The 27,498-nt window shown below is 31.2% G+C and overlaps 2 protein-coding genes and 1 non-coding gene across 3 annotated transcripts in view; 2 read left to right on the top strand and 1 right to left on the bottom strand.

Annotated features, from left to right (window-relative positions):
- The window catches only part of Smp_181390 (hypothetical protein), a gene marked incomplete at its 5' end in the record, with an annotated part of 32,259 nt that extends 26,005 nt beyond the window's left edge, over nt 1-6,254 (top strand). Inside the window, 2 exons of the mRNA XM_018799204.1 lie at nt 4,654-4,914; nt 5,752-6,254. Of these exons, the coding sequence (XP_018651016.1) occupies nt 4,654-4,914; nt 5,752-6,113 (623 nt within the window). The 3' untranslated portion in view covers nt 6,114-6,254. The remainder of the gene's footprint in view (nt 1-4,653; nt 4,915-5,751) is intronic.
- An 11,027-nt stretch (nt 6,255-17,281) lies between these two features.
- On the bottom strand, nt 17,282-17,349 carry Smp_tRNA_01940_Pseudo_TTG.1.1. Its single transcript has one exon. It is a non-coding gene (tRNA).
- A 9,273-nt stretch (nt 17,350-26,622) lies between these two features.
- Smp_106010 (hypothetical protein) overlaps nt 26,623-27,498 on the top strand; it is a 30,438-nt gene continuing 29,562 nt past the window's right edge. Inside the window, exon 1 of the mRNA XM_018799203.1 lies at nt 26,623-26,905. Coding sequence (XP_018651015.1) covers nt 26,788-26,905 — 118 coding nt within the window. The 5' untranslated portion in view covers nt 26,623-26,787. The remainder of the gene's footprint in view (nt 26,906-27,498) is intronic.

The following is a 27,498-nucleotide window of genomic DNA, read 5'->3' as shown; positions in this document are numbered from 1 at the left end:
TAATTGAAACAGAATTGATAGTGTTAAAATGAAAACATTTGTATTTTAGAATTAGGTCTTTATAAGACTTAAAATGAGCCAACTAAAAATTTGGAAAATATATACATTTGTTACTAATATTGGACAATCTAGGTTTTTTTCTGTTGAACATAAATCTTGAGTCCTATACTGGCTATCATATTTATTGTTTATATATATGTATATATATTGTTGTACATTTTCAAAATCAAAGAGGATGTTTTGTGTTGTGCTGCTGGTTCTTCATTGTATTTTTGATAAAGTGAAATTAAAACCTTTGTTTAGTTTAAAATCTTGGCATTTTCTCTGTTTGTATATAGATATATATTTATTGAATTACTATCTGAATAAATTAAGCTAATACAATACTAAATTTAAAGTACAGGCATGCTAACTAATAATACTGTTCGATGAATTTTTTACATGATAATATTTTTTGATATTATATTATTGACTTGGTTTTCCAAAACACGTAACATGATGCCTTACAATTATGATAGTTAGTTCATGGTCTTAACTTGTTTAAACCGGAGAATGAGTTCTGTGCTGAGAATATAACATTTTAATTGCTACATATTTATGATCAAACTGTTGTACGATCTTCATCGAAAAGCAAAAATGAAAGCACTTATCCATTCATCCTGGTTGGTTCTATTAAACGGTGACTTTATACAAATGAAATATTTCAGCTCATCAAAATTTAATTTACTCTGGAAGGCATGAGATATTCATAAAAACAACTGTTTATTATTTTAAACTGAAAACTTGGTTGTTATCAAATATAATTTTTATCAAATTAGCCTGAATACCACACATGGCTAAACTATGTTGTATATAAGCTGAAAATGAAAAAAGAAAAATCTGATCAAATAAGGTATCACCAAAATTGTAAAAAACTGCTATGAGTACTATAATTAAAACAAAGGTAGTGATGAGAATTTTATGTTATTCAGGTTTGTTATAGTGCTTATAGTGATGAACGTTTAAATGCATTCGTTATTAGAAAATCTCAATTTCAAGGACTATAATGCCATCGTAGTATTGGTAAAAAGTCAAGCAGATAATGGTCGTTTTGAGAGAATATTCAGTGGAAGATGAAACTACATATTGCTAGGATGTTCAACTGTATTACTATTGGAGTGTTCAGGTGGATTTCGACTGCTGTTTAACGATTTTTCAACATGGATTATATCTAAAATTGAGTATTTATCACTTCAGAAATATTGTTAAGTGACACCAAAGTATCTTTGGCCAAAAAGGAATACATTTTATTACGTTTGTGTAAACAACCGAATTTGAATAATCACCCGGTTTCAGGGGTAATTCAGTCGTAAAAATATATGTTTAGTCGTATGGGATCAGATCTAATCTAGTACTGTTATTCATATCCTAAGTTAAAAGGCTAGAAAAAGAAGTTCAAATAATTTAATAAAAATTTAAAAGAGATTAATTTATACGTTTAAAATATAAGCATTACAGTGATAGATGATGTTAGGCGTTTATGATGTCACCAAATCCTATCCGCACTCTTTTTTATCTACAAACGGACTGGGCGATTATGAATAATCTAGATATCCTACATAGTGATCACCTTTAAAAATTCTTCACTTGATGCCACACTTTGTGACTTTCTTGACAGAATATATCATGTTTAGTTCACAACTTCCAACGAATTAAAAACGACCATATTTCATTCTTTGCACTGAAGAATACGTTTACGAACCAGAATAACCGTCCATTCCCTACATTTTTAAATCCTGATTACAGTGTTTTGTTTTCATATGACCATGGGCAAAACGCTTTACCATACATGCAGACTAGTGATATATTTCTAAATTTCGCGTTTTGCTACTTAACGATAAAAAGTAGTATATTTATTTTTAAAAATATTTTGAAACTTTAGATCAATCATCAAATAAAAAAGGAGATAATCTCACTGATTATCAGTCAAGTCTCCCAAATATCCTTGGGTTTACATACTCTGTCTCATTTAGGCAACTACCATAAGCCTCATTTTTAACGTAAGTAAGTTTTAAAATACAGGAAATTCCTATCGTGCAGCTTAGAACGACACAAATAGGCAAATAATATTGTTTTCTTACTTTGATCTTCATCAGACATTATTCTGATGTACAGTTGTATTTTTACCCATATATGAGAAATAATAAACCGATCAAGGCAATTTATTATTGGATGGTAATACTGAAATGGGCTGCATAATTAAACTTAGTAAATGGTAATCATAAATTGATTGATGACAGTCGAACAAGTAATGATAATATTTATAAAATTAACAGTAAATCTTACTATCAGTCTGTAGTTTGTGTTTGTTGTGTCCTGTTATACAGTCTATTTTATGGATATCAGTGACTAATAAATTGTCTTGATCGGTTTAATATTTTTCATGTATGAGTATAAATATAATTGTATATTAGATTAATGTCTGACGAAGGTCTGATCAAAAACAATGGTGATCACTTTTATGTTATTTTATTGGAGTGATAGTGGAGATTTTGGTGGTGTTTTGTCAGTAATTCTGTATAACTGTGAATGAAAATTATTTACAATCAATAACATATTTATTAGGTTTTTTCTGCTTGTTGCTCACTTAATTCATTGAGTTATTGTCAATTGATATTAACGTATTGTAAATACTTGGATCTTAGTTTTGAATACTATTAACTCGTTATATTGTTATTTAAAGATAATAATGCGATGAAAGCTCCATGACCTATCTATCTCACAAGGCTTAAAATGAAGCAGTTTTATTACCTAACAAATCCTATATTACTATGAACATGAATTAGTATATTTTTTAGCCACCTGGAAATTGAGTCACTATGTAGGCTATATAAAATCACATAATATGAGTTGTAAAATAAATATTAAAACCTGTGGGAAGGTCTACAAAAATATTTTTAATTAGCGGTTTTTATTTGTAAAACAAAAAATACGTTGATAACTTTTTGTTTGTAAATTTCTGGGTCAAGATGACTACATAAGGACTTTATACGTATTTCATATTTTAGCTAACTAAGCGACCAAATTTTAAACTACAATGGAGCTAAAAAGAAATAATGGACAGAGAATAAAATAACAATTGAAGAAAATTTAAACATTTAGCACAATCTTTTTTTATTATCGAATATAAGCTGACATTCGTTGTTATGATTTCTAATAGCAACAGTTTCTCGTTTCTACTATTTAAAATATTTGAACTATTAATAATACACAGAATATTATGATTGCAACTTTGACCAATAATGAAAATACTTATGTGTTGGATATTATGTAACAGGCAACAGTTGCAATATTTTAAGCATATGTGCAAGATTACTAGCTACTCGACGACCTTCATTTTTATGCTTGCATAATCATTTTTTATCTGATGATAGCCTCTTTATAACATTTGGGTAAAGTATTATGTATGCAAGTTATAGTTTTGATACCTCAATATAAATTCTCATACTCCTAAATATTTTCATTTGCATATATATGACATTATAAATGTTATGTATCAGGTTACCTCTTGAAGAAATATTTAAAAATTTGGCAAGAATATATTCATATTTGTTGTCTGATATTCAAATAGTATAATATTTGATTTGTAATAATACCCTGATAAAAGCGTTCACTGAAAATTAATCATCTGTTTACATTTTTTGTTAAAGATATAATAGAGCTATTTTCGTTGTGCGAAAAATGCTAACCAACACTGTTTTCACCTTTTCAGTTTAATGTCAACCTCAAATGTATTCATGTCCTGAAAAACGAACTTACTGACTTAATTAGTTATTTGTTCTCCTTGAATGTACACCTTTCAATCGGGAAAAATAAACAATTATAATCGTCCACTAAATAAATAAATATCTGAGTACACCTAACACCATAAGTGTCAAACGGCGCTTATTTTCCTTACTTATTAACGATTTCTTTAAAAATGGGTACATGGATGGATTGGAGTAAGACATTAACATTGTTGGATGCCGGCTCACCGGTCTAGAGGGTTAGCGTCTGCGCGCAAGACTGAAGGTACTGGGTTCTAGTTTCGCATGCAGGGTCGTGGATGAGCACTGCTGAGGAGCTCCATGCTAGGACGAGACAGCCACCTATTGCTTCCAGATTTTCAATGGTGGTCCAGCTTTAATCGACTCATGAATTCAACTATTAAAAGACACATGAACGTCAAGATGTGGGATACCGTCTTTGAGTAGCTTACTTTGCAGCGACACTGGGAAACCAATACAATATATGACGCAAATTTAGACGGCAAAAACTCAGCATACAGACGAAAAATAATGCTATGGCAGTCAAAACATTCAACGATTGGAGGGTTAATATTAAATCCACGTGTTTCCTGTTACAAAAATTATGAAGTCAAATATGACAAACACAAATTAATAATGTGATAATTTAGTCAAAAGTTGAATGTTTACCTATCGAACTCACAAACGAAATTGTAATGAATAGGTTTTTACGATCTAGCAGCTTAAAATCTACACTTTAATATTAATCTTTTATTTTCCTTACAATCAAAGTAATAAATATTTTGTTTGATATCGTAAACATTTTACCGGCCTAAATGTTGAACCAATGCTGATATCGAAAATGTGTTTTATTCTGTTTGTTCCGCAGATGAATTGGCGTCTGTTATAGTAAAAATAAAAGAATTGATTACAAAAGCTCTAAGAAATAATTTACCACCAGAAAATTTCCGTTATGAATTAGCGAGTCAGCAACACTTTTACATGTCTGAAAATCAATTAAATAAGGTGGACTTATCATCATCAAGTCATGCTGGATCGATATCATTGGCACAATCTACCGTAAAACTTTTTCCAAATATTTCGGGATCAGTATTCAAACAAGCTTTATTATTCTATGAAACAACACATGGTACGTTCAAAATTGCTGTTAAGAAAAATGAACTTGTCTGGTTTTTAAAATCATTTTATAAATCGTTCTATTTTAAAGATTTCTATTCGAATGATCTGATAGTTTCAATGTTTATTTAACGTGGTTTAATCAGTTGTTGTCAAAGATTGTGAATATAGAGATATGAAGTCTAGGAAAAGTGTTGAGGTGTGTAAAAAGCAGTAGTCATCTGCATTTTAAGTGAAAGATATTTGTTTAGAGGTATCATACTATCGACTTATAATCAACTAGCATTAATGCAAGTTTTCAAACACTCACTAACACCGTGGATAACGATCTTTTAAGAAGAAAACGTAAAGTGAAAAAGTGTGTAGGACGAAACGGAATTTCGTTCATTTGTTTAGGTTAACAGCTATTTCGTTTACTAATGATTTACTACAAAATACAGTACATATGACTATTTTTGTTGAAATAATTTAATTTCATTACCCTTATATGAAATCTTTCGCAATGTATGATTACTATTATATTTCTAAATGACGACAATGGATATAACAGTAACTGGTTTTATTGATTTTCCTGCTACTTTGTAAATGTTTTATTTGATGTACATTGACATATTACCTGAATAGTTTAATAAGATATATCATTGTTGACATACTGACTCGTAGCTTAATCGTAAACCATCATAAGCGTTACGTTGCATTTAGAAAACAACCTGAATTTCAACATCTAAAATATGGCTAGACTGAAGGTATTTTGAAATTGTATCTTCATGAAATCAACATGATTTTTCGAATAAGAATGTGATTTTATATAATTATGTTATTTCCTGTTTTCATCTTTCGTATAAACAAGTTACCCGGACGGCTGAAAGAATGGATATATTAGTCGATGAAGTCATCCAAAATTATTCATTTCCCTGTCCTTTATCTTCTAGTAGAACTGACTTATTTGAACGTGATAATCAATCTCTTACATCAAATAGAAAATATTATACTCCTTTACTGCAAGCTTTGACAAATTCAAACATGTATTGCAACAATCACGATGGGGATAAGTCACCGGATAGTAGAAATTCAAATGCTATCTTTCATGAAGCACCAGAAATAAACAAAGCAAACGATATTCAACAAGATACACAAAAACAACAATGTCCATCAACATCTAAATTAAATTATCCAAGACCACCACCAGAATTCAAACTAATTTATGAATGAAAAAAATCACAGGCATCAAAGAAACTACTGACTAACGAAGTAATTCTCAATCATTCCCTTCTAGCTTAACAACTAAATTTGTTTACTAAGATGACTAAAACGTATACCGTAAACTAGCTAAACTGAATTTTTTTGTCCTTTTTTATTCTTAAATAAATATTTGTTTTATTGCATGCAAATATAACTAAACCCCAGTAAAAATCTGTGATAATAAATGTGTTTTTTGTTTTGAATATAATAGATAATCTATTGTTCATTCCATGCATACTTATTCCATTCTATGTTTATATTTAATTTTATACTGTTGTTCTGTAATGTTCATCTTTCAATATCACTTCACATGTTATCATTCTATATTTTATACGCCTATCCAATATACATACAAACACTCACACACTACATCAAATGTTGAATATTTTTCATTTGAAAATCATCATACTACTATCAATAATTATGCAATAAACGATGTTAAAAAGATTTCATAATTTATGATTATTTTAAAAAATTTATTTCAACTTTCATAATCATTATTCTTTCTCTCATTTATTAACTAATAATACTTATATATTTATCTCCCTTTTATAAAGACAGAAACAGAAATTACTTGATTCATTTCATGTCTTTGTGTGCATAATAGTTAAAAGTATATCTTGATAATAAATAATACTGTTAATTATACTTCATAATGTTAGTAGTTGTAGTCGTGATATTATTATTATTATTGTCAGTAGTTGTCGTTGTAATGTGGTACGTACTACTGATATAGACAAATATAAGTAGTATGTATCGTTAATCGAAAATGAAATGCTTAGAGACAGAAGGCTAAAGACATCAGAGAAAGGAGAACGAGAACAAAGATCAATGAAGTGTGGGACAATTGACTGATGTTTGCAAAAGGAACAGTCAAGTTTGAGACGAGTGATTAACATTTTGCAAATGAAGTATTTACTGTTTCCTTAAGAAGTTTTGTAATTTTGTATTCAAATACATTTGATTGTCCCCACTTGTGTTCTCGTTCAGCATAGTAGCAGTAGCGGTGGCACGTTGAACCTATGCGGTTGTGAAGTGTATATAAGTGATACATTTGATGAATATTTCAGTACAAATTCATGTTACACCTGGTAAACAAATTAGAAATAATAATAATAATCCTTGGTAATGTAAAAAATTACTTTTCTCTTGTTAAACGGCGATTCCATTCATGTTTATCACTGTGTCTCTAGTTGTCTCGTATTACGCATTTAATCTACCAAGTTGTAAATTCACTGTCTTGTAGTCGTTAAATTAATTTTGCATCTGTGCTCTATCTCAAAATAGAGACATTTTAAAATTACCATTAATACTTATATGAATCTGATCATTAAAGTAATATGTCCAAGATATTATGTCTGTTCGACACTCCTCAAAGAGAATAGACAAATTTAGTTGTTAGCTGTAAGAAATTCGTTGATATGAATAACTGAATTATGTCTTCTAAAAGACATAGTTATTTGAGAGTAATAAAAGTCTTGTTAGTTTCCATCGTTCATTTTTTTAAATTCATTTGTATTGATAAATAATTGAGAAGTGTATAGTACACATAACACAGAAAGATAACTAATGTAATGAAATATGTTATTTGATTTATTCAGTTCAAGCAATTGTGAGTGAAGCTAAGTGTGTGTTTCCCTGATCTATAAGTAATCTTCAGATAGCAACTGAATGATAGAATTATCATGATGTTATAATTTGTCTGCAAAGAAATATATCCATAAACCGTCAACTGCATATTGAGTTAAATCAGTTTACAAGATATAAAAGAAGTGGTATTTATTCGTAAATTAGATGCATACACTTAGCAATAAACGATAAACACAATTTTGAAAGTATTATTCGGGGAGTTGTAGCTTGATAAAGCGTTAAATGATGAATTACTAATGTGTACTATCTACCATCATTCAAGTAAACACCAAATCTTTTTCATTAGTACAGAGGGATTTATAGAGATTGTAGAAACATCATAGTTTAAACCATACGCTATTAAGTTTTTAGCTACAAAATGCAACGCCTGCGATTCTAGTAAGAAGCCGTTATGAGTGAAATTCAACCATACTCGGTGCGAAACATTAATCCATATCAGGTATTGGATGAGGACTGCACAATATAGCGGACTGATTGAAGTTGGATATTAACACCACTGAATGACGGCTCAATGATCAATTCGGTTAGCGTTGACTGACAAGACCGAAGGTCGTAGGTTCGATTCCCTGTGGTGGGATTGTGAACAAGCATTGTTGAAGAGTCCCGTATAAGCACGAAACAGTTGTCTAATACATCCAGGTTTCCAAAAGTGTTCTCAATGAAATCCGTTTATATCAGTTTTAGAAAAACGTGTGAACGTAATATAATAATGGAGTGTTTGAATTGAATCATAACAATACGACAAGGTTGAGTTAGTTATAAAAAGTAGGTTGTTTTACAAGTCAATAAAGCAAAAGCAGCAAATAGAAATACTAACTTGTCTAACAATTAACTTGTTGTACTTCCTGTTTCAGGTGTAGTATACAGTTTGTCATTTGATACTGTGTGTTTCTACTTTGTTTTTTATTAGACCAATCAAAACATTGGATTTAAACATGAATTTTGAGCAAAAATTTTCTTAAGAAATATTGTTCAAGACTTTCGAAATTATTGTGGGGTCATTTTAAAATGAGTTTTGCATACGTTTTTATTCATAACATTTTTTATGCGTTTATGTTTGATAGTTAATAGTGAATTTATATTCATAAATGAAGTAATGATTCTAATGAACAATTAATAATAACAAGATGTCTTCATTGTAAAAGATTCTTGTTAATTACTATGTTGAAAATTTGAACTATGTTCAGTACAAAGCGAAATAACTTGAAAATAATGTCTTCATGTAAAATCACATTATGGTTAGGCGTAGATTATTATTAACATGTTGTAGAATACAGGTATCACTACCAAAGGTTCGATTTGATAATTTCGAATAAATGGAGTATAGAGATTTTTACAAATCAATAATATCCCAATGAGTAGATAAAATAGATTTTCTGACGTTCCGTGAATAAGTTTAAGCCACTTATTCAGAGAATAGACTTCGTGGTCCAGTTCCTAAACTTTTGAATTAATATTCAACCACTATTCCCAGCGTAATATTTTCTAAGGTCTCTATCACTTATATCATCTATATTTCTGATTTGACTGGAGAAATTGAAATGAAAATGGCCAACAGGATTACTTGTAATAGACTGCTAATATTTATCAAGACAGTCATTAGAAAACACTGAACAAAACGTTGGTCTACTGAATTCGAATACAGCGGCTATGAACGATATATTCATACTTATATAATACTAATTTGATACGACAGACTTTATTCGACACTTGGTTGTCGAATTAAAAAGTAGTTAAAAATATCGTACATTTTATCGCTACACTAGCTGTCAGAATAATCGAAAAATATAATATAAGCTGTGTGTATTGATTTCAAACTTTAGGTTTTCATTTTAAATCCTACACATTCTACCTCAATTTCAACAGCTTAAGTAGTATATCCAGCTTTCATAATCAAAAGTCGAAGCTAAGAACTGAATACATGAATCAGAATATGTTTTAACACCGAAAAACACCTGCTGGTTCTACAAATTCAAATGTGTCTGCCGACCGGAGATTCAAAATGACACATCACACTGTAATTTTCTATATCTTTTTGATCAGTTGTGAATTTGTGGTTGGTGTATTGACAAAAATTTAACTCCAGTCTTATTTTCTTCTTTGCCTCAAGCAATATAAATTCTTGTTCCGTTATTCAGAAGCAGGTAACATAGTTGGGTTCTCAGTTATAACAAAGTAGCAGTACCAGTATTTTGTCGTAACAATGTACGTTTTATAAAATCAGTTATTCATGATTCCATTAAACCTGTGAAAGCATACGGAACTGTCGAATATAGAGCTCTATTCATATCAGTTAAATATTGTGATAAAATGTTTCGCTTGGAGATATTTCATTATCAGTCAAATGATTTCTTTACAGTTGGACAAATAATTGAAATTTTTTGCCAAATCAAAGAAATCTATACGTTGAAAGTCATTAATGAAGAGATATCAGCACTTATCTGTCGTTCCACAGCACAAAACTGAATTTTCAATCAAAGAAACGCGTAAGATAATCTAAAATTCCGTACATCTTACATGTAGGCCCATTTTAATATACGTGATACTTAACCTGTTGCTAACCTTTTCAGTGATATTTTTGTGATTACTGTTAAACTTTTAGATAACATTGAATCAGAAGTCACACATACACTGCGCACAATCAATTTACGTCACTTATCACTGAGTTAGTAAAGCTACAGTATCCCAAAAGACGTCATGAGGCAGTCAGAATCGCATCAATTTAATTCAAAAAATGATGGAGCTGATTTCCCATTACTGCTCCTAAAATCGTTTACACCTGATCTAGAATAAACATCTATGTTAAAGGTCGTAAAACTACATACAAAAAATCACGTTTAAAATCTTGAGATATGATAGGCTTACATAAACATAGGCCTATAATTATTACTCAAGTTACGTCTATTGTATCTGATGAAATTTTCAATTATTTATTTTAAAGGAGGCATCATTAATTCGTAACTTGGTTTCCTTAAAACTAAATCTTGCATGACTTATCTTTTTGAATTCTCGAGCCCAGTCTTTACTGAATGTAGTTTAGAGTATCTAATTTTAGTATTGTACTTTGGCATTTTAAAGACTTCTAGTTTGTTTACTACCCGATTCTTACAGTCACACTGACACCTAACGGGATCAGAGACTCTCGGTTTGCTGGACTTGTTTCTTCCCTCAGTTATCGGCACCGAATAGTTAAAAAATACCTTTTGTCGGTTGCTCATTAAATCACACATGTTGTAATATAAAGTAGTGCCCTAAGTCCTTTACTTTTTATAGTTTACATAAATAGTATCTTCAATTGATTCAGTATGAATAAACATTTTGTGTTCAGACGATCTTAAAGTATTTCGTACATTTTCTCCTCATAGGCTAAAGGATGTATAAAACTATCAACTTGGAGCTCTTTAAAGTCCCCATAGGGTGCTCAAAATGGGATTTGGAACTCAGCACTGCTAAGTACAAACTGATTTACTTTGATCATTCTTTTCTCAATTTCAACTTTACCGAAAAATAATACGACGTAATATAGGTTTCATACAGTGGTAGATTTAAGACGTATGTATTCCCACGATCTACCCTTTCAAAAAAAGTACGAACACTGTTCAAAATCTTGACCATTTCTAGGTTGTGTCATACGAAATTACGATGACAATAATTCTTGTGTTTTACTGCATAACGTGTTTGTCTAACCTCTCCTAAAACATTGTACTGTTACTTTATGTAGCATTTGTAATAATGATATCTGTAAGCTGTACCCTTAATCATTTCCAAATTCAGATTCTACATTTGAATCCAAGAAGCCAAACAACGGGTAAAGCAGATACTGGCCAAGTGTTAGGCTCAAGCGCTCTGAAAATAAAGCAGATACTGGCCAAGTGTTAGGCTCAAGCGCTCTGAAAATAAATGACATTCTCTTTGGAATATATATATATATATATATATATATATATATATATATATATATATATATATATATATATATATGAGTTTAGAGATTGCTTTATTTGGTTGGTCGATAACACGCTTCTTTCTCACTCTTAGTTTTTTTCGCTATTTCTATCTGGATGATTGTCTACTAGAAGCGAAGTAGGATACTACAAAACACAAGATGTCTGTACAATGTCAATTTACGCTTTTTATCCTTACTGATGATTGTTTTCACCTCTGAGAGAAATAAAACATCCTCGAAATTGTCACTCTGAATTACAACTATTTTCTACTGTTTAGATTGCTACGACGAATGGATCAATCTTAGACCACCATTGAAAACCTATACGCACTGCATGGTCTTTTCGTCTGAGTATGGGACTCCTCAGCATTGAGCATCCATGACTCTGCATGTGGGATTCGAACCCAGGACCTGTGATCTCGCGCGCGAACGCTTAACCTCTAGATTACTGAACCGGCGCCCAATGGTGTTGATGTCGAGCTTCAACAAATCTACGATATTGAACGACCGTCCACCACTGTCCTCAGTGAGTAACTAAAGACAATAGTGGGTGCTTCAAGTCTCTGCGTCTGTAATGGATGTATTCCCAGCTTTACACATTATACTCAAACCTTATTCTCATCTTGTCATTCACGCTACTATTGTAAGAATGCATATATAAAAGTTGATTCGTTTAAATGGAATCTCTTTAAATCAGTTGATTAGAAAAAATGCACAAATATGATGCAAGTTTGATTGCAGTAGTTTTTGCTTCCATTATCCCGTGCTCTTGGTTTTTGCTTTCTTCCCATTAGTCATAGATGGTTATAAATATTTTGTCACGGAATTATAACTGTCTTTCATCTCATTATTCATCCTTAAAATCAACGCCACGGTCTACTCATTAGGAAAATATTGGTTCTCAACTGCTACTGCACATTATTTTAATCTTCGTAATAAACTTTCTATCAAAACAACTTATAATTTAGTTCTTGCAAAATAACGTATATTATGGCTTTTCCGACTAAATATTACATCACTTTTGTGTCAACCTGATGGTCCCCATAAGTTGGGATAAGTTCTACAAATGTTTCCTGCATATATATATTTATTAATTTATCTATTACATGTTCATAATTCTTTACAACTTATAAATAATGTTTAAATAATTCCAGAGGTTATAAAAGCATGGTGACCAAAGAGAAACTGAGATGTGATTACAATATACTAATAAAATATCATACCACATAAACTTACTTACTTCTGGTAATTCAAGCTGCTTTTAATGGTTTTACAGAGAAACCTATTTATGCATAATCTCTCCTGACAACTAATATTTATTCATTTGAAATTGATGAAGCAGAACATTCTAATAAATAAACATTGACTAGTTCGCAAAAAAGGTTTTGATGACATTGGATAAACAATCAGTAATGAGATAGAATGAGACAAATTTTATTGAATGATAAGTTTTATTTAAAACATAAGTTTTGAATAAATTTTCTTTTTTTAATAGATTTGTGGTGTGGTCTACTTATACCCACATAAGTAGTATATGGTGATAGTCAGACATAGAATGTATTTTGGCAGAAGATCGATAAGGAACGAACAGAAATGAAGCGCAATCGAGACGAAAATGCATGAACAATGAAATCAGAGAAGACAAACTGATATTTGCAGAAGGAACAGTTAAAATTGAGACAATTGATTGTTATTTTGTAAATTAACTGTCTACTGTATGGTTATCTGAATTTAGTGAAATAGTCTGTAATTTGTGCTTAAATACATTCTAGTGTCCCCATTCGTGTTCTTGTTCACGACAGATTTACTGTTAAAATTATATTGTTTAAATAAGTAATCTATGAAATTCAATAAAATTATTATGAAATAATACCAATCAAAGAAGCATTAGAAATTAAACGATTCTAACAGTATATTTTGTGTTAATCTGAAATGGATCCGATCTAACATAGTTTACTTACTCATTGAATCTAATCAGTTTTCTTAGAAATCTCATAATGATTACTTTTAAATATCATCTGTGATGTGTGGGCGAGAATGATAATGACTGGTTGCTTTGGTGAGTCTGACATGTAGATAGTGTGACAGGTGTTATATATTCCCCTATCCTGACTATTATTGATTGACTGTTCCTTGTTGTTGGATTGTGTCGGATTTTGGTGTGCAAATATAATGACGTTCTTGTCAGGCTGTTTCGTCCTACTGTGGGACTCCTCAGCAGTGCCGTCCAGTGCTTCCAGGTATTACTTGGTGGTCCAGCTTCAATCGACTCACGCTTTCAACTGTGAAAAAGATATAAAATTTTGCTAGCAATAATTTTAAGATTTAAATTAAAATCATAGATTTTTATCTTTGAACATATAACAATATGCAATACACTTCATTCTAGAAACAACAAGATTCCCTTGAAATCAGAGTATCTTACTGAAAACTACTGAAAAACTTTTAGTAATATTTCTATAAATTATTAAATTACAAATAAACTATCCATCGATATTTTTTTTCTGTATTCTATTTAAATATTATTTATCTTACATTCAATGATACAGATTAGATTTCACAACTATTTGATAAAATCTCATACATATATATATTTGACAAAAAAAAACGAAAAAAAACTTATCACTTACTTTAATTATCATGATTTTTATGACCTAATTAATGACCTCATTTATTGATTTTTTCCAGAATGATTTGATCTTATCAAAAAAAGATTACTTCCATTTACTGACATTCATTACCTTTCCAGTGTTTCAATGTTTTATTATTTTTATATTAGATATATTTGAAAAAGATAAATTTATCTGAATTATACTATGGTGTGAATTACTTATATCCACATAAGTAGTATATAACGATGATCAGGAATTGAATGTATTTCAGTAGAAGATCAATAATGAAAGAACGGGAACGAAACTCAATTGGTATAAAAATGCATGGATTGATATTTGCAGAAGGAAAGTCAAGATTGAGACAATTGATTAATAGTATGCAAATGAACTATTTACTATATGGTTCTCATATTTTACTGTGATATTCTGTAATTTTGTGCTTTAATACATTCGATTGTCGTCATTCATGTTCTTGTTCACTACAATACCGTCGACTTTTTTTGTAACTTTCCGTAACTTTATTATCTAGTTTCTTTTTCTTCAATTTCTTCGTCTAACATATTTATTATATAAATAAATAAGATTTTAATAATATACTTAAAGGTTTGTACATACATGGCATTCACTTCAGAAATGGATCCATTCTGATTAGAAAAAGATCACATTTTTAAATTGGATGAAATAATTCAGCAATGATTTTTATGAATAGAATTATTAAATTTAAAAAAAAAACACAAACAAAATACACATAGTGTGGTGTGGTCTACTTATATCCATCTAGTAGTCTATGGTAATGGTTAGACATAAAATGTATTTTAACAGAAGACCGATAAAGAAAGAAATGAAATGAACCGCAATTGGTAGGAAATTAGAGGAGATGGATTGATATTTACAGAAGAAACAGTGAAGATAGAAACAATGGATGGTTATTTTGCAAATTAACTGTTCATTGTATGGTTATCAGAATTTAGTGAGATAGTCTGTAATTTGTGTTTAAATACATTCAATTGCCTTCAGTCGTGTTCTGTTCACTACAATAGAAACAAGGAATAATTTTGTTTGAATTTTTAATTAGTTCTTGCTATATATTTCATTATAAAAATTGAATGATTGATCAGAACCATAAGTTAAATCGGATAGTTGATTGTTATGAAGAAAATAAAAATATCTACTGAACCATTAAACTTCCATTTCATATTTCGTATTCACCTATGGATTATATATATGAGCCTATTTTCATGATAATTTAATACAAAGACTATTTACAACAAAAAATCTTATCATAGTTGAAAGCGTGAGTCAATTGAAGCTAGACCACCATGGAAAACCTGGAAGCACTGGACGGCCGTTTCGTCCTATCATGGGACTCCTCAGCAGTGCTCATATACGATCCCGTACTCACGAGATTCGAAGCAGTGACTACTGGAGTTCAAACCATGTTTGTTGTGAGATAGGAACTCACTGAAAACAATTGGTGAACGGTTGCTCAACTTCGTGGATCAGTTGAAGTTAGACATTGACACCGTTGGATGCCGGCTTAGTGGTCTATCGGCTAAGGGCTCTAGCCCGAGACTGGTAGATCTTGGGTTCGAATCTCGCGAGTGCGGGATCGTGGATGCACACTGCTGAGGAGTCCCATAATAGGACGAAACGGCCGTCCAGTGCTTACAGGTTTTCGATGGTGGTCTAACTTCAATTGACTCATGCTTTCAACTATGAAAATACTAAATCTCCACAAAACCCCTTCTGATAATTGAAAAATCTTTTATTTATTTCACTTCTATTTAATTCAATTCAATGAATAAAAGAATTAGCTAACATTGAATCATAAACATTGATCAATAAATCAGGATCAGAATTGCAAATTTAAGGTAACTTTTATTATCTTTTGATAATATTACTTAATTTTTGTTACTATGAAAGGAGAAGTCAAGTTAAGAAATATATATGAATAATCAAGTTCTGAAATATCACTGATACATTGAATATTACTAGTTTGAAGAACAAAAGTATTTAAAGTATTTTATAATTAATAAAACACACTAAATGTTATATCTCTAACTTAGACTCTTATTATGTCGCGTATAACTTCAGCACTCGAACGCTAAAACCCTCCGAAGTCACAAAATCAGAAGACTGCAGACAAGTAGAAGGAATGTTATTTCAAACAGCGTCAAATATAGTACAAAAATCTGATGTATTTATAGTTTTGGGCTGAAAGTAAATCATCATTTCGGACAGCCGATAGGCTCATAGAGGGTCCTTCTTATTCATCCAATAAGGAAGTGACACGTCGACATTCTAGAATGTTCCTCTAGCGGTGATTGGATGGAATGTCTTCGGCTCTCTCTGGACTTCCTGAGGCTTCCTTGAGTTTTACCAACGAGCCATCCTTACACTAAATGTAGTATCTCACAATGTAATTATTTATCTTAAGTGAAATTGTTCTATCGGTCACTTTTCAGTTGTATGCAAAGTATGTGTTATGGTGTATATATTGACATGTGTGAAAAAATATTATAATTTACAAATGAAACAAACTTGTTTTTACCAATATTAGTTATTGATAATAAGTATGATTGCTCATATCACTAAATACACTGAATAATAAATTTAATTTTTAACCTATTCACTTAATTATCTACAACTAATCCCATAAAACAAAAAAAGTGTTAGCTGTTTAAATAAAAGACTATTTCATAATAATAAACTAGAAAGAATATATAAATGAGGCAAAGGCAATGCATTACGAAAGAATCAACGAACTGATAAAAGTAAAGTTTCTTAAATTACTCGGCTTAAGCGTTTCCAACAGGAAAATAAATCAATTCAGAACTTTGGAATTACAAACAATAAACCCTTATTCCTGTAAGCATATTTTTTAGAATTTTGATAACTTTTGTCAAGTTACCTATACCAAAGAGTTGGTTTTTACTCTGGAACTCGAACCCAGTACCGATTGCTTCAAACGCTATCGCTTTATCCACTCAGGTGTGAATATCGACTTTGAGCTGCAGGTATACGCATTCGACGAGTCCAAAATGCTATGAAAGATTTGTCCTCGATTCCACTGCTAGCCGGTATCCATCTTTGCTTATAATGCATGTCACTTAAAGCAATATCGAGACAATCCATACAGAATGCACAAATACCGAACGAAATTGATCAATTGCAGTACTATATGCGATGATTCAAACAATCAATACAATAACAAGTTGCGCACTCTCGTCTTTCATCTTTTAATTTATAGTCAGAATAAGTGAAATTATTATTTTGTCATAGGTTTAATTATAAAAAGAAATAATATGATATATACATAGATATACTTATGGAGGAAGGCAGAAATTACATATTTGCATTTTCGTACTATGATAAATAAATAATTAGAAGGAAAAGAATTTTGGTTTTGACATATTAGGAAGTGAATATAAATTATTGTCAGTTTCAAAACAACAACCATTTAGTAGAAATACCTTTTTAGTTTCTCATGTCAAATATGGAAAATGTTTATTAAAGGGGGACCATAAAAGAAAATGATACATCTGGCAACTCATACACAGAAAATCTTAATCTATGTTAAATCATTATGCAAACATACATCACTTAAACGCCAAACTAATAACCATGTACACAATCGTCAGTGTTATTAATCTAATTTTATAAATAACCTGAGTACAGATTTATACGGTTACTGTAATAAAGAATCATTCTACAAATCATAATGCGTAATACTGCATCTAGATTTACACTTGTTAGTCTATACTTAAATGGTGATATATTTAGGTTCATATTATTCAAATACAGGTTCACAAATAACAGTCGAGCCGTTAAAGTAAAGTGTTAAGTTTTCACACTATAAATTACGCTCCATCAAGCGTGAGTAGAACTTAACAAATGTTTTATGTTTGATCTGTCAATCATGATTTCCTGCTTTAAAATTATCGAAGTACGAGGTGGTAAAATAAGTAAACCGATGTCCAAACAATATTAAGACTTCAAATGTCCAGTAAATCCACTAATGGGAACTATAATTAGGTGACTGAATTCTTGGAAAGTTTCAAGTAAGGTCATCTGTGTGCTTGATTTCAAGAAATAAACGCTTTCCAGTTCCTTAAATTGTTTGAATTCAAAAGTAACTAATCGATATTTTTATGTAAATATTCGAAATTATTGGAAGTAATTTCCAGTTTCTATACTTCTGGACACTTAGAAGAATATTTCTAAGGCTTTTTTACATTGTATATAATCTTACATCCAATCCTTATAAGATTTTAGTTTTTATACGATAGAATAAAATGGTATAAAACCCATAGAACCTTGAAATTCCATAAAACCGGTAAGTAAATAGTATCAATAGGTCTCATTTTATTAACACCATACATTTTTACTGTACACTACTAGACGGTACATTTTATGATAGACTGTTGAATGCAATTTAATAAATTATTATAACCTAAAGAATAATGCTTCTTTTAGTATTAAATAATAATACACGAGTAATTAATAAAGATGGAGCTATTTTTTTCTTAAACCAATAGAACTGCAATCAAAAAAGCCCTAACAAGTATCCGTTCAAATACCTGACAAATAATTTATTTAAATAAAATCACCACATACTTACTTACTTACTCACGCCTGTTACTCCCAATGAAGCATAGGCCGCCGACCAGCATTCTCCAACTCACTCTGTCCTGGCCCTTCCTTTCTAATCCTATCCCATTGTTTTTCATTCCTATCATGTCTGTCTCCATTTGTCGGCCTAATGTGCTCTTTTATCTTACTCTCTTCCTTTGGCCTTCAGGATCCCATGTGAAGGCTTGCCTTGTGATGCAGTTGGGTGCTTTCTTCAATGTGTGTCCTATCCACTTCCAGCTCTTCTTCCTGATTTCTCCCTCCGCTGGAATCTGGTTTGTTCTCTCCCACAGTAGATTGTTGCTGATAGTGTCTGGCCAACGGATCCGAAGTATTTTGAGAAGACAACTGATAACAGACACCTGTATCTTCTGGATGATGGCTTCCGTTCATTTCATTCTTTCTTTGTATTTTTTAAAATGTCGTATGATTTATTTTATTTACAACCTATACAAACATTCTTCATCTTACAATTAAGTTTTATGTAAACACATAAGCACCTTAATTGTTCATCATGGTAAAGCTTTCATCCCTGGTGTACGATTAATATAGCTGAAGTTACTGTAGTGTCGGTTGCTATGTTAAGCCCATATATCTTATTCTAGCTTCGAGATAGTGCAATTTATCCATTCTTCTTCAGTCACGTTCTGATCTTGTTAATTATTCACTTATCAACCTTGACTGTTTTATATGAGGGCATGTGTGTGTTTATTTCTTATCTTATTTAGTACATGTATGTAACCTATTTTTATCTGTCTATAAATATTGATTAACGCTTGATTAAATCGAGAAGGCTCATACACCTCCTCCACCGCACGTCATTTCGCTTCGCTCACTTCTATTCGTTTCATTCTTCTGATTTTCTGTCCAGATCAGTGACTGTACTAAATATATGAATTCAAAAATCCATTTTTGTATTTTTGATTTATTCAAATCCGTTAAACACTGAAGCGGATTAAGTCAATAATTGCATAAGAAGATAACCGACATGTATATTTCAATAACAATCATTCGTACGATTTAATTGCAGTCAGATATAGGGCCACTAATTTACCATTAATACCGTTTTAACTGTGCTTCATCATTGTCTTTTGGTAATTACTGTCAGTATTATTATTTATAAAACAATCTATGAGTTTCTAGTGCTTGTTTGCTTTCTTATATCTCACTTTTTCATTCCGTCCATCTACAAATTGAACCTAATAGGAATATAGAGAGCAGTTATAGTTATTTTTACTAGTAAACTAAATGACTATAGATGCTGTACACAAAGTTATATAATTTATTGATATAAAGATCCAGATAACATCAAATGAAGTAAACTTACTTTATACAACATTATTTATCGTATTTTATAAATGGATGTATAATAAAACGTATTTCACTAGGTGAGGAATCAAGATGAATATAATTTGGATAATGAACAGTACTAATGAATGACGATGTATTTTGTAAAACATTATTAGTTTATTAGACATATATACAATTCAGATAATAATCAGTTATAGAATCAAACGTAAGAAATATGAAAATTATTTCTTCACGATTTAAAATTATTATTTGACTACAGGGATCAATACTGTGGTTGAACTTGATAGTTTCAAATAAATTGAGTATTGGATAGAGGGTAGAAAAACAAAATGTATTTCTAACGTTTCGTAACTTAATGTTAGCTACTTCTTCAGATTGACTAAATAGTCGACAGTGAATTAACACAAGTCTAAACAATATTATTTAATGTTGGTTATTTATTTAATCTGAAGAGGTGACTTACATTATGTCACGAAACGTCAGAAATACAATTTTACTACTCATTAGGATATGAGGAAAATATATTTACTATTATTTAGCTAGTTATGATTTTACATTATCATTACCCTTTATGTATCTTGTAATATGTATAACCTCTAGCATAAATTCCTTAATCCCTAATTATATCATAGGGTTTTTCACCGTCCACATTCTTATGCATGTTTACCGCCATAGCGAGCAAACACGTTAAGTTATTATTCAATATGTTTTTGATATCAATCAAAACAAAATATACTATTAACATTATCTAATACACCTAGTAATATTCATCTCACTCCTAACATGACTGAATTCCACTATGGAAAACATAGGGAATATTTTAGGTAATAGACTCTAGAAAAGTGTTATGAAACATATCAAGAGTGATATTTAGATCACCAATAATAATGATTAAAAATCGCTTCTTATCTCTAATAAAAATGCTGATCACTAAATGCCAACTTAATGATTCATTAACCTTCAGAGAGACAAAAAGATTCTAGGTTTAATTCTTCATAGAGTCAAAGTTGTTCATCTATTCTTAAAATAAAACGAATGGCAACCCAGTTTGATTTGTAAACTATGAAACCAAACAGAATGAAAAACCTAAAATGACTGGTTAAACAATGAAATCTAAAATGTTATTCATAGTTAAAATTAATATGTTTGTTCTCACCTTAGACCTATTCAGGTAATATTGGCTTATTATCCAGAGTGATCAGGTTTCAAATTGTTTTCACATTATTATTATTATCTTTCTCTCTTCTTACCCCCCATTTCCAGTCTAGTTGACCTTTTACTTTTTATATAACAAGTCTATGTGTGATCAGATTGTTCGAAATGTATTGCTCTAATATATCACATGGTTCTGATAATATTCGTCTTCTTATTACACTGTCAAAATTTATCAAAGGAACTAATTGCTTTAATATGTCTCTAATTACTTAATTAAAATCCAGTATATTATTCAATGGACAAACAAATAGACTACTGAAAACACAATTTCATTGATGAACTGTCTAATAACCATTATTAATTTCGTCATAAAGTTTTTTTCAAAATGTTCAATCACACTTAAAAGAATTTAGTTCATTGAAAATTCTCTTTGATATTTGGAATCCTTAGTTTCACTTGCAAAATATGGGATAGGTGCATGAACATTGATAAAACTTAATGATCAGTGAAGTATAGCATTGAATTTCGTAATAATGCTACCCTAGGTAAAAATTGTTTATATTAAAATGATATCTACTTCATATCTGAAGATTTAGGATGATGATAAACGAAAAGTAAGTTTGAAGTGTATAGAACTGATATCTGTTGGAATGCATATATTCAATGACAACAGTAATGTCTTGAAGCTTTGACTTTCTTTTAAATTCAAAATGTTTAGTCAGTTATGATAACTTTGCTTAAAAGACATTGAGGTTTCATACATTATCTCTCAAGTATACTTGTTGAGGTAAAAAAAAAACCAGCAACACGATTTTCCTAATTCAAGAAATAAACACTGATCTCGTGACGATCAAATGTAAAAAAAACTAGTTTTTCACTAATGTTACCAATTTTATCGGTAATCAAAGTCTCAGCTGTTAGCTACTGAAGAGGGAAATAACTCAATGATTTATAAAACTCTCACCAGTTGAATAATTTATATTTCTTCCGATTCAGCACTCGGCTTGGTAACGTCTAAGTTTAGAAAATAAATAAATTATACCGTATAGATTTTATCAAATCATGTCACTAAATTCGTATAAAAAATTGCATGATGGACTTAATATTGTTTACCTGTATCTTCCCATTGTAGTTTAGGTTTGCAACTGGTCAGTCTCTTGTCAGCATATATGCATCCTATGCCGACTGCCTCGATATTGCCTTAATTTACAAGCATTATAAGCAAATATGGATGGTGGCTAGTGGTGAAATCCAAGACGCTTGTTTTATCTTATTTGGAACTCGTTAGCTGGAGGTACCTGGACTAAAAAATTTGGAAAACATTTCTGAATGGATTGTTTGTCAGTTATCATTATGACTTACTATCCCATCTCCGTCGCCAGTTGTTATATCGATCGCTTGAGTGCGTGCCCTGTTTAGTATATGAACGCCCAATTAGAGAGCAGTGAATTTATTGATCGCCCAATGATACACAAATTTGTATGAGCAGTCTCGAGCACTTATCAATCCTGCTATCTGCCTAGTCCAGCCAGTTAAGTCTAGAACACCAATAATAGCCTCTGCAATATGAATCATTATGCTCAAACATACTGGGTTTATATACCAAATAAACTGACCACATCGTACCATAAAATGGAAAATAACATTTGTACAAGATTCAGCCAAATGTGGCTGTGAATAGGGGGAACAGTTATTAATGGGCTAGGGATAATTCGAGAATGGTAAATCGTATAATAATAGTCTATAGGTCAAAATAAAGCTCATAATAAGAAAAACATGAATATGAATAGTTAAATTACTTAACAATTATAGAGTAGGAAATATACATATATTAGTCCATAAATAGTCCTCAAAGCTACCATTCATAATTCTCCACGGGATATAACAATATTCTGAAAACCGAACAGACACTCGTGGATATTCTTTTTTTCGTCAAAAAGTGATTGAGAAAAGATTTACAAACTATGTCTAGAAGCATAGTTTAAAATCAAATAAAAGGAATTTCTTCACTTTTAATTTAATATGATTTTATATTAGACATAAAAACTCGTCTATACCAGGGTAGTAGTCTTGATATCATTAACGTATATGCATTCATGAAGCAAATCAATCAATCAAACACTGATAATCCAATTTTGTACGGAATGTATAAATCACCTGAACATTTACTATTTACTGTAAACCGTTACATTTTAAATTCTAGTCAATTGTTTGATCTGATCACAAGGGGGTTTTTGTGGAGATTTTAGTAATTTTATCTGGTTAAGATCATGAGTCAGTTGAAGCTAGACCATCATGGAAATCCTGGAAGCTCTGGACGGCCGTTTCGTCCTATTGCGGGACCCCTCACCAGTGCAAATCCACGATCCCACCTCGCAGGATTCGAACCCAGGACCAACCAGTCTCGCGCCGGAGCACTTAACCGATAGACCACTGAGCCGGCCGGCATCCAACGATGTTAATGTCTAACCCCAACCAATCCACGAAATTACGCGATCAACTTCCATTGTACTGAGGTAGATACCTGTCTCTACCTGACATGAATTAGCTACACTGGCCATAACTTCTCGCTAGAACTCCAGGAGTTACCTCATAGAGCCAGTCACTAGTGGGTTCGAATGTATATATGTTTGTCAAGTCCTTGGTTTGAATCGAATTCTATCGGTCAGGTAGTATTGTGGTCAGTACCTTGATTGATTCGAAATCGCTTGTACTATATTTTGATGTCAGTTGGTTGTATATAGTCAGCACAAACCTTGGGAGTAGGTTCCGGTCTAGTTAGCACTCGTTTATGAAACGAACCTGACATATTATTGAAACCAATGCTCTCAGAGGAATTCGAAAACACCTCGTATCGTTATGCAGTCTGAGAGGCTGTGGTTTGGCTATTTGGGTGGCAAATAGGACAAATACGGTATTGGTCACTAATAAGTAATCAAGCAACTGTAAATATCTCAAATTTACGGGAGATCAGTCGCAGACCAAATGACTCATTAGTAATGTCATGAACTTTGAAGCTAAGTGACTCGGGATTAATACTATAGGCACACCATGCTAACGAGTGCCAACTAAAGAGAAATTCAGACCCATGATTTCCCTTCAACTATTTAGTATCAGTTTCTTTAGTATCGTGGTGTTACATACCGATTTGATCGAGACATAAATAGTATCATTAATAAGTTGAATTAGCCCAAAAATGTTTATTTTAGTATCGATATTAAACAAGTTGTTTTTGTAATTGTAAATGATAGTGCTCTCTTTCTCTAAAATCAATAGAACTCTTATTCTTCACCAAGAATATTATTAATTTGAAGTTTTATGCAAGAAGCGTACTCACTCCAAAGAAACTCAACAGATTATTGAAGATCAACAATCACAACTTTGTAGTAAAACAGCGATTCGGAAGAACACATTACAAAAACAAAAAAGCTATTCACTTTCTGATAACTGGGTTATTCTGGTCATGTAGATTTGATGATTTGAATTTTAAATCCAGTACAATCTGAATGTCAATAGTGATTTAAGAACCTTGGAAGAAACGAAATGGGAAATTTCCCTTCTTTCAATAGATGATTCACAAATATATCATTTTGAACTAAAAGCAGAGAAACTAGTTTCCAACGGTTTACCTTAGATTCATGAATTTCGAATTATGTTTAGAAAATGCATAAGCACATAATTCCATACATATATTCTTGTTTGTAACAACAGTTTGCAAATTCTAGCAGGATTTAAAACAGTTGATAAAGAAGAATAGTATGGCTATCAATAGCAAATATTTTGTCAAGACAATTACTTTCAGTCACTCTTTCTGTATTTGTTGCTGTTGTTCCTTTCATATCTAACTTTGCTTACTGAGCAGTAACATTTCTAATTTACACGATATTATGACAACGGTGTCAAAATAATATCTCCTCAATGTTGTATTGCACTCATATGATTTTAATATTTTGATAACTATACACTACCATACAGAATGTTTCTTATATCTTTCCTGTACTACCTTTTTCCCTTAATCAGCAGACACTTTACAAGGATCCAAAACGTATGTGATGCGAAAAACATGTATGACAACAATTAAATTGATGTTTGTAAAACGAATTTTGATGTACCAAGTATTCTGGTTAACATGATATGATATCTGTGACTTCAAAACCGAAATCTTGAAGATGAAGATATATATATATATACATATAAACTCTAACCATTTATTTTAAAAATCCTTTTCTTTTGAAAATTACTTACTTTCTTGTCCCTGTTACCCTTCGTGGAGGAGCATAGGCAATCCTCCAACATTCTCCATCCAGCTTTGTCCTGGGCATTCCTTTCAATTTCATTCCAGTTGCTATTAACCTTTCTCATGTCCGCTTACAATACTCGATTCAGTGTGTTCTTTGGCCTTCCACTTCTACGTTTACCTTCAGGATTTCAAGTTAGTCCTTTCCTCAATGTGTGTCCTACTCACTTTCAACGTCTGTATCTGCATTTGTTCGTGTGCATGAGATATGAGGGCTAGGTCCTCTATGAAGTCCAAATCTTCTAATTGATTCCGAGCTATCCATTGTATTCCGTGATTCCCCCCAGATGTCGAGGTCTTCATAATCCAGTCAGCCACCAGAAGAAAGAGGAAGGGGAGATAGTAGACAGCCTTGTCTGACTCCGGTTCTTACTTTGAATGAACCTGTCAGCTGTCCCCCATGCACGACTTCACACTGTAGTCCGTCGTATGAATTCCGGATGATGTTGAAGATTTTCTCAGGTAAACCATAGTGCTGATGAAGTTTCCATAATATTCTCCTGTCCACACTGTTAAACGCCTTCTCATAGTTAATGAAGTTGATGTATAGTGACGAGTTCCATTGAATTGGTTGTTCAACGATGATCCGTAGTATGACGACTTGGTCTATGCACGACCTATGTTTTTAAACATATTTACTTGATTTATATTCAAATTAATTAACAATACTTTAGAATAATATTCCAATTTTTTCATTGGTGGAAAATCTTGAAAATGGTTATCAACGAATAAGATTAACTCATTTTTATCCAACTATCAACAATTGGACACGATTATGCAATTTATGGTGAAAAAGAATGATAACTTCCGTTATAAATAAGTGTTTCATTCGTTATTGAATTACAAATAATAATTTACGTTAGCGCTATATAGTTAGAACAGACAAAGTTACTACCCAGTCAGCAACTTCATATCATAATAAAAACACAATTGAAATCTGGAAAAAAAATTGTCCTATAAAAAAATTATTAATACACGAAATTCATCATTATTAACCAATTGTAGTTAGCTCCATTTTTTTTGAGATTTTGTGAAATAACTATGTTTTTCAGTATAGCTATTTTAAAGATTATTTTAATAACAATGTATTTCAATTATCTGGTTGCATACAGAACAATTAGAAGCGATGAAGAAATGAAGCATTATTCTCAAGATGCACGTAAGTTTCACTTTTATGAAGATAATAGTTTAACAAGATGAAGGTCTTCAAGTTTATCTTTTTTAACATATCACCATGTCACTAGTGGTTCTCAGGTCTCAGTATCTAAATGGATAACGGGATGACATTTGAAGTGAACGGCACTCGGTTCGAGTTCCCTGATAAACGTGAACCGTGGGACGAAAGTATATCCAACTGACGAGTCCCAAACAGAACGAAACGTGCGTCTTGAATTCCACTGCTTGCAGCTAACCATATTTGCTTATAATGCTTGTAACTTAAAACAATGTCGAGAAAATCAGTACATGATTAATATATATGATTTCTTTTGATTTATTTTAAATAACAAAGCTAGAATTTTCATCGAAATAGTCATGAATTATGTTAACCGTCTTTTAGTTTGTACCATTAACGTAAATTTTAAGCAGTTAGTTTATGTTCACTTTTAAATATATATATATATATATATATATATGGTGCATTTAAAGAAAATTTAAAGTCCATTTCAGCTTCATTATTGATGATAACAGCTAGGAAAATATTGAAGAATTGAGAGTACTGGACAATTGTCTAATCCTAAAATGAAACTTCTA

The sequence above is a fragment of the Schistosoma mansoni genome, chromosome 3 (genome assembly GCF_000237925.1).
Source record: "Schistosoma mansoni strain Puerto Rico chromosome 3, complete genome".
NCBI classification, from domain to species: Eukaryota; Metazoa; Platyhelminthes; class Trematoda; order Strigeidida; family Schistosomatidae; genus Schistosoma; species Schistosoma mansoni.
The sequence above is the reverse complement of the archived record's forward strand: the minus strand, read 5'-3'. Positions and strand labels throughout refer to the sequence as shown.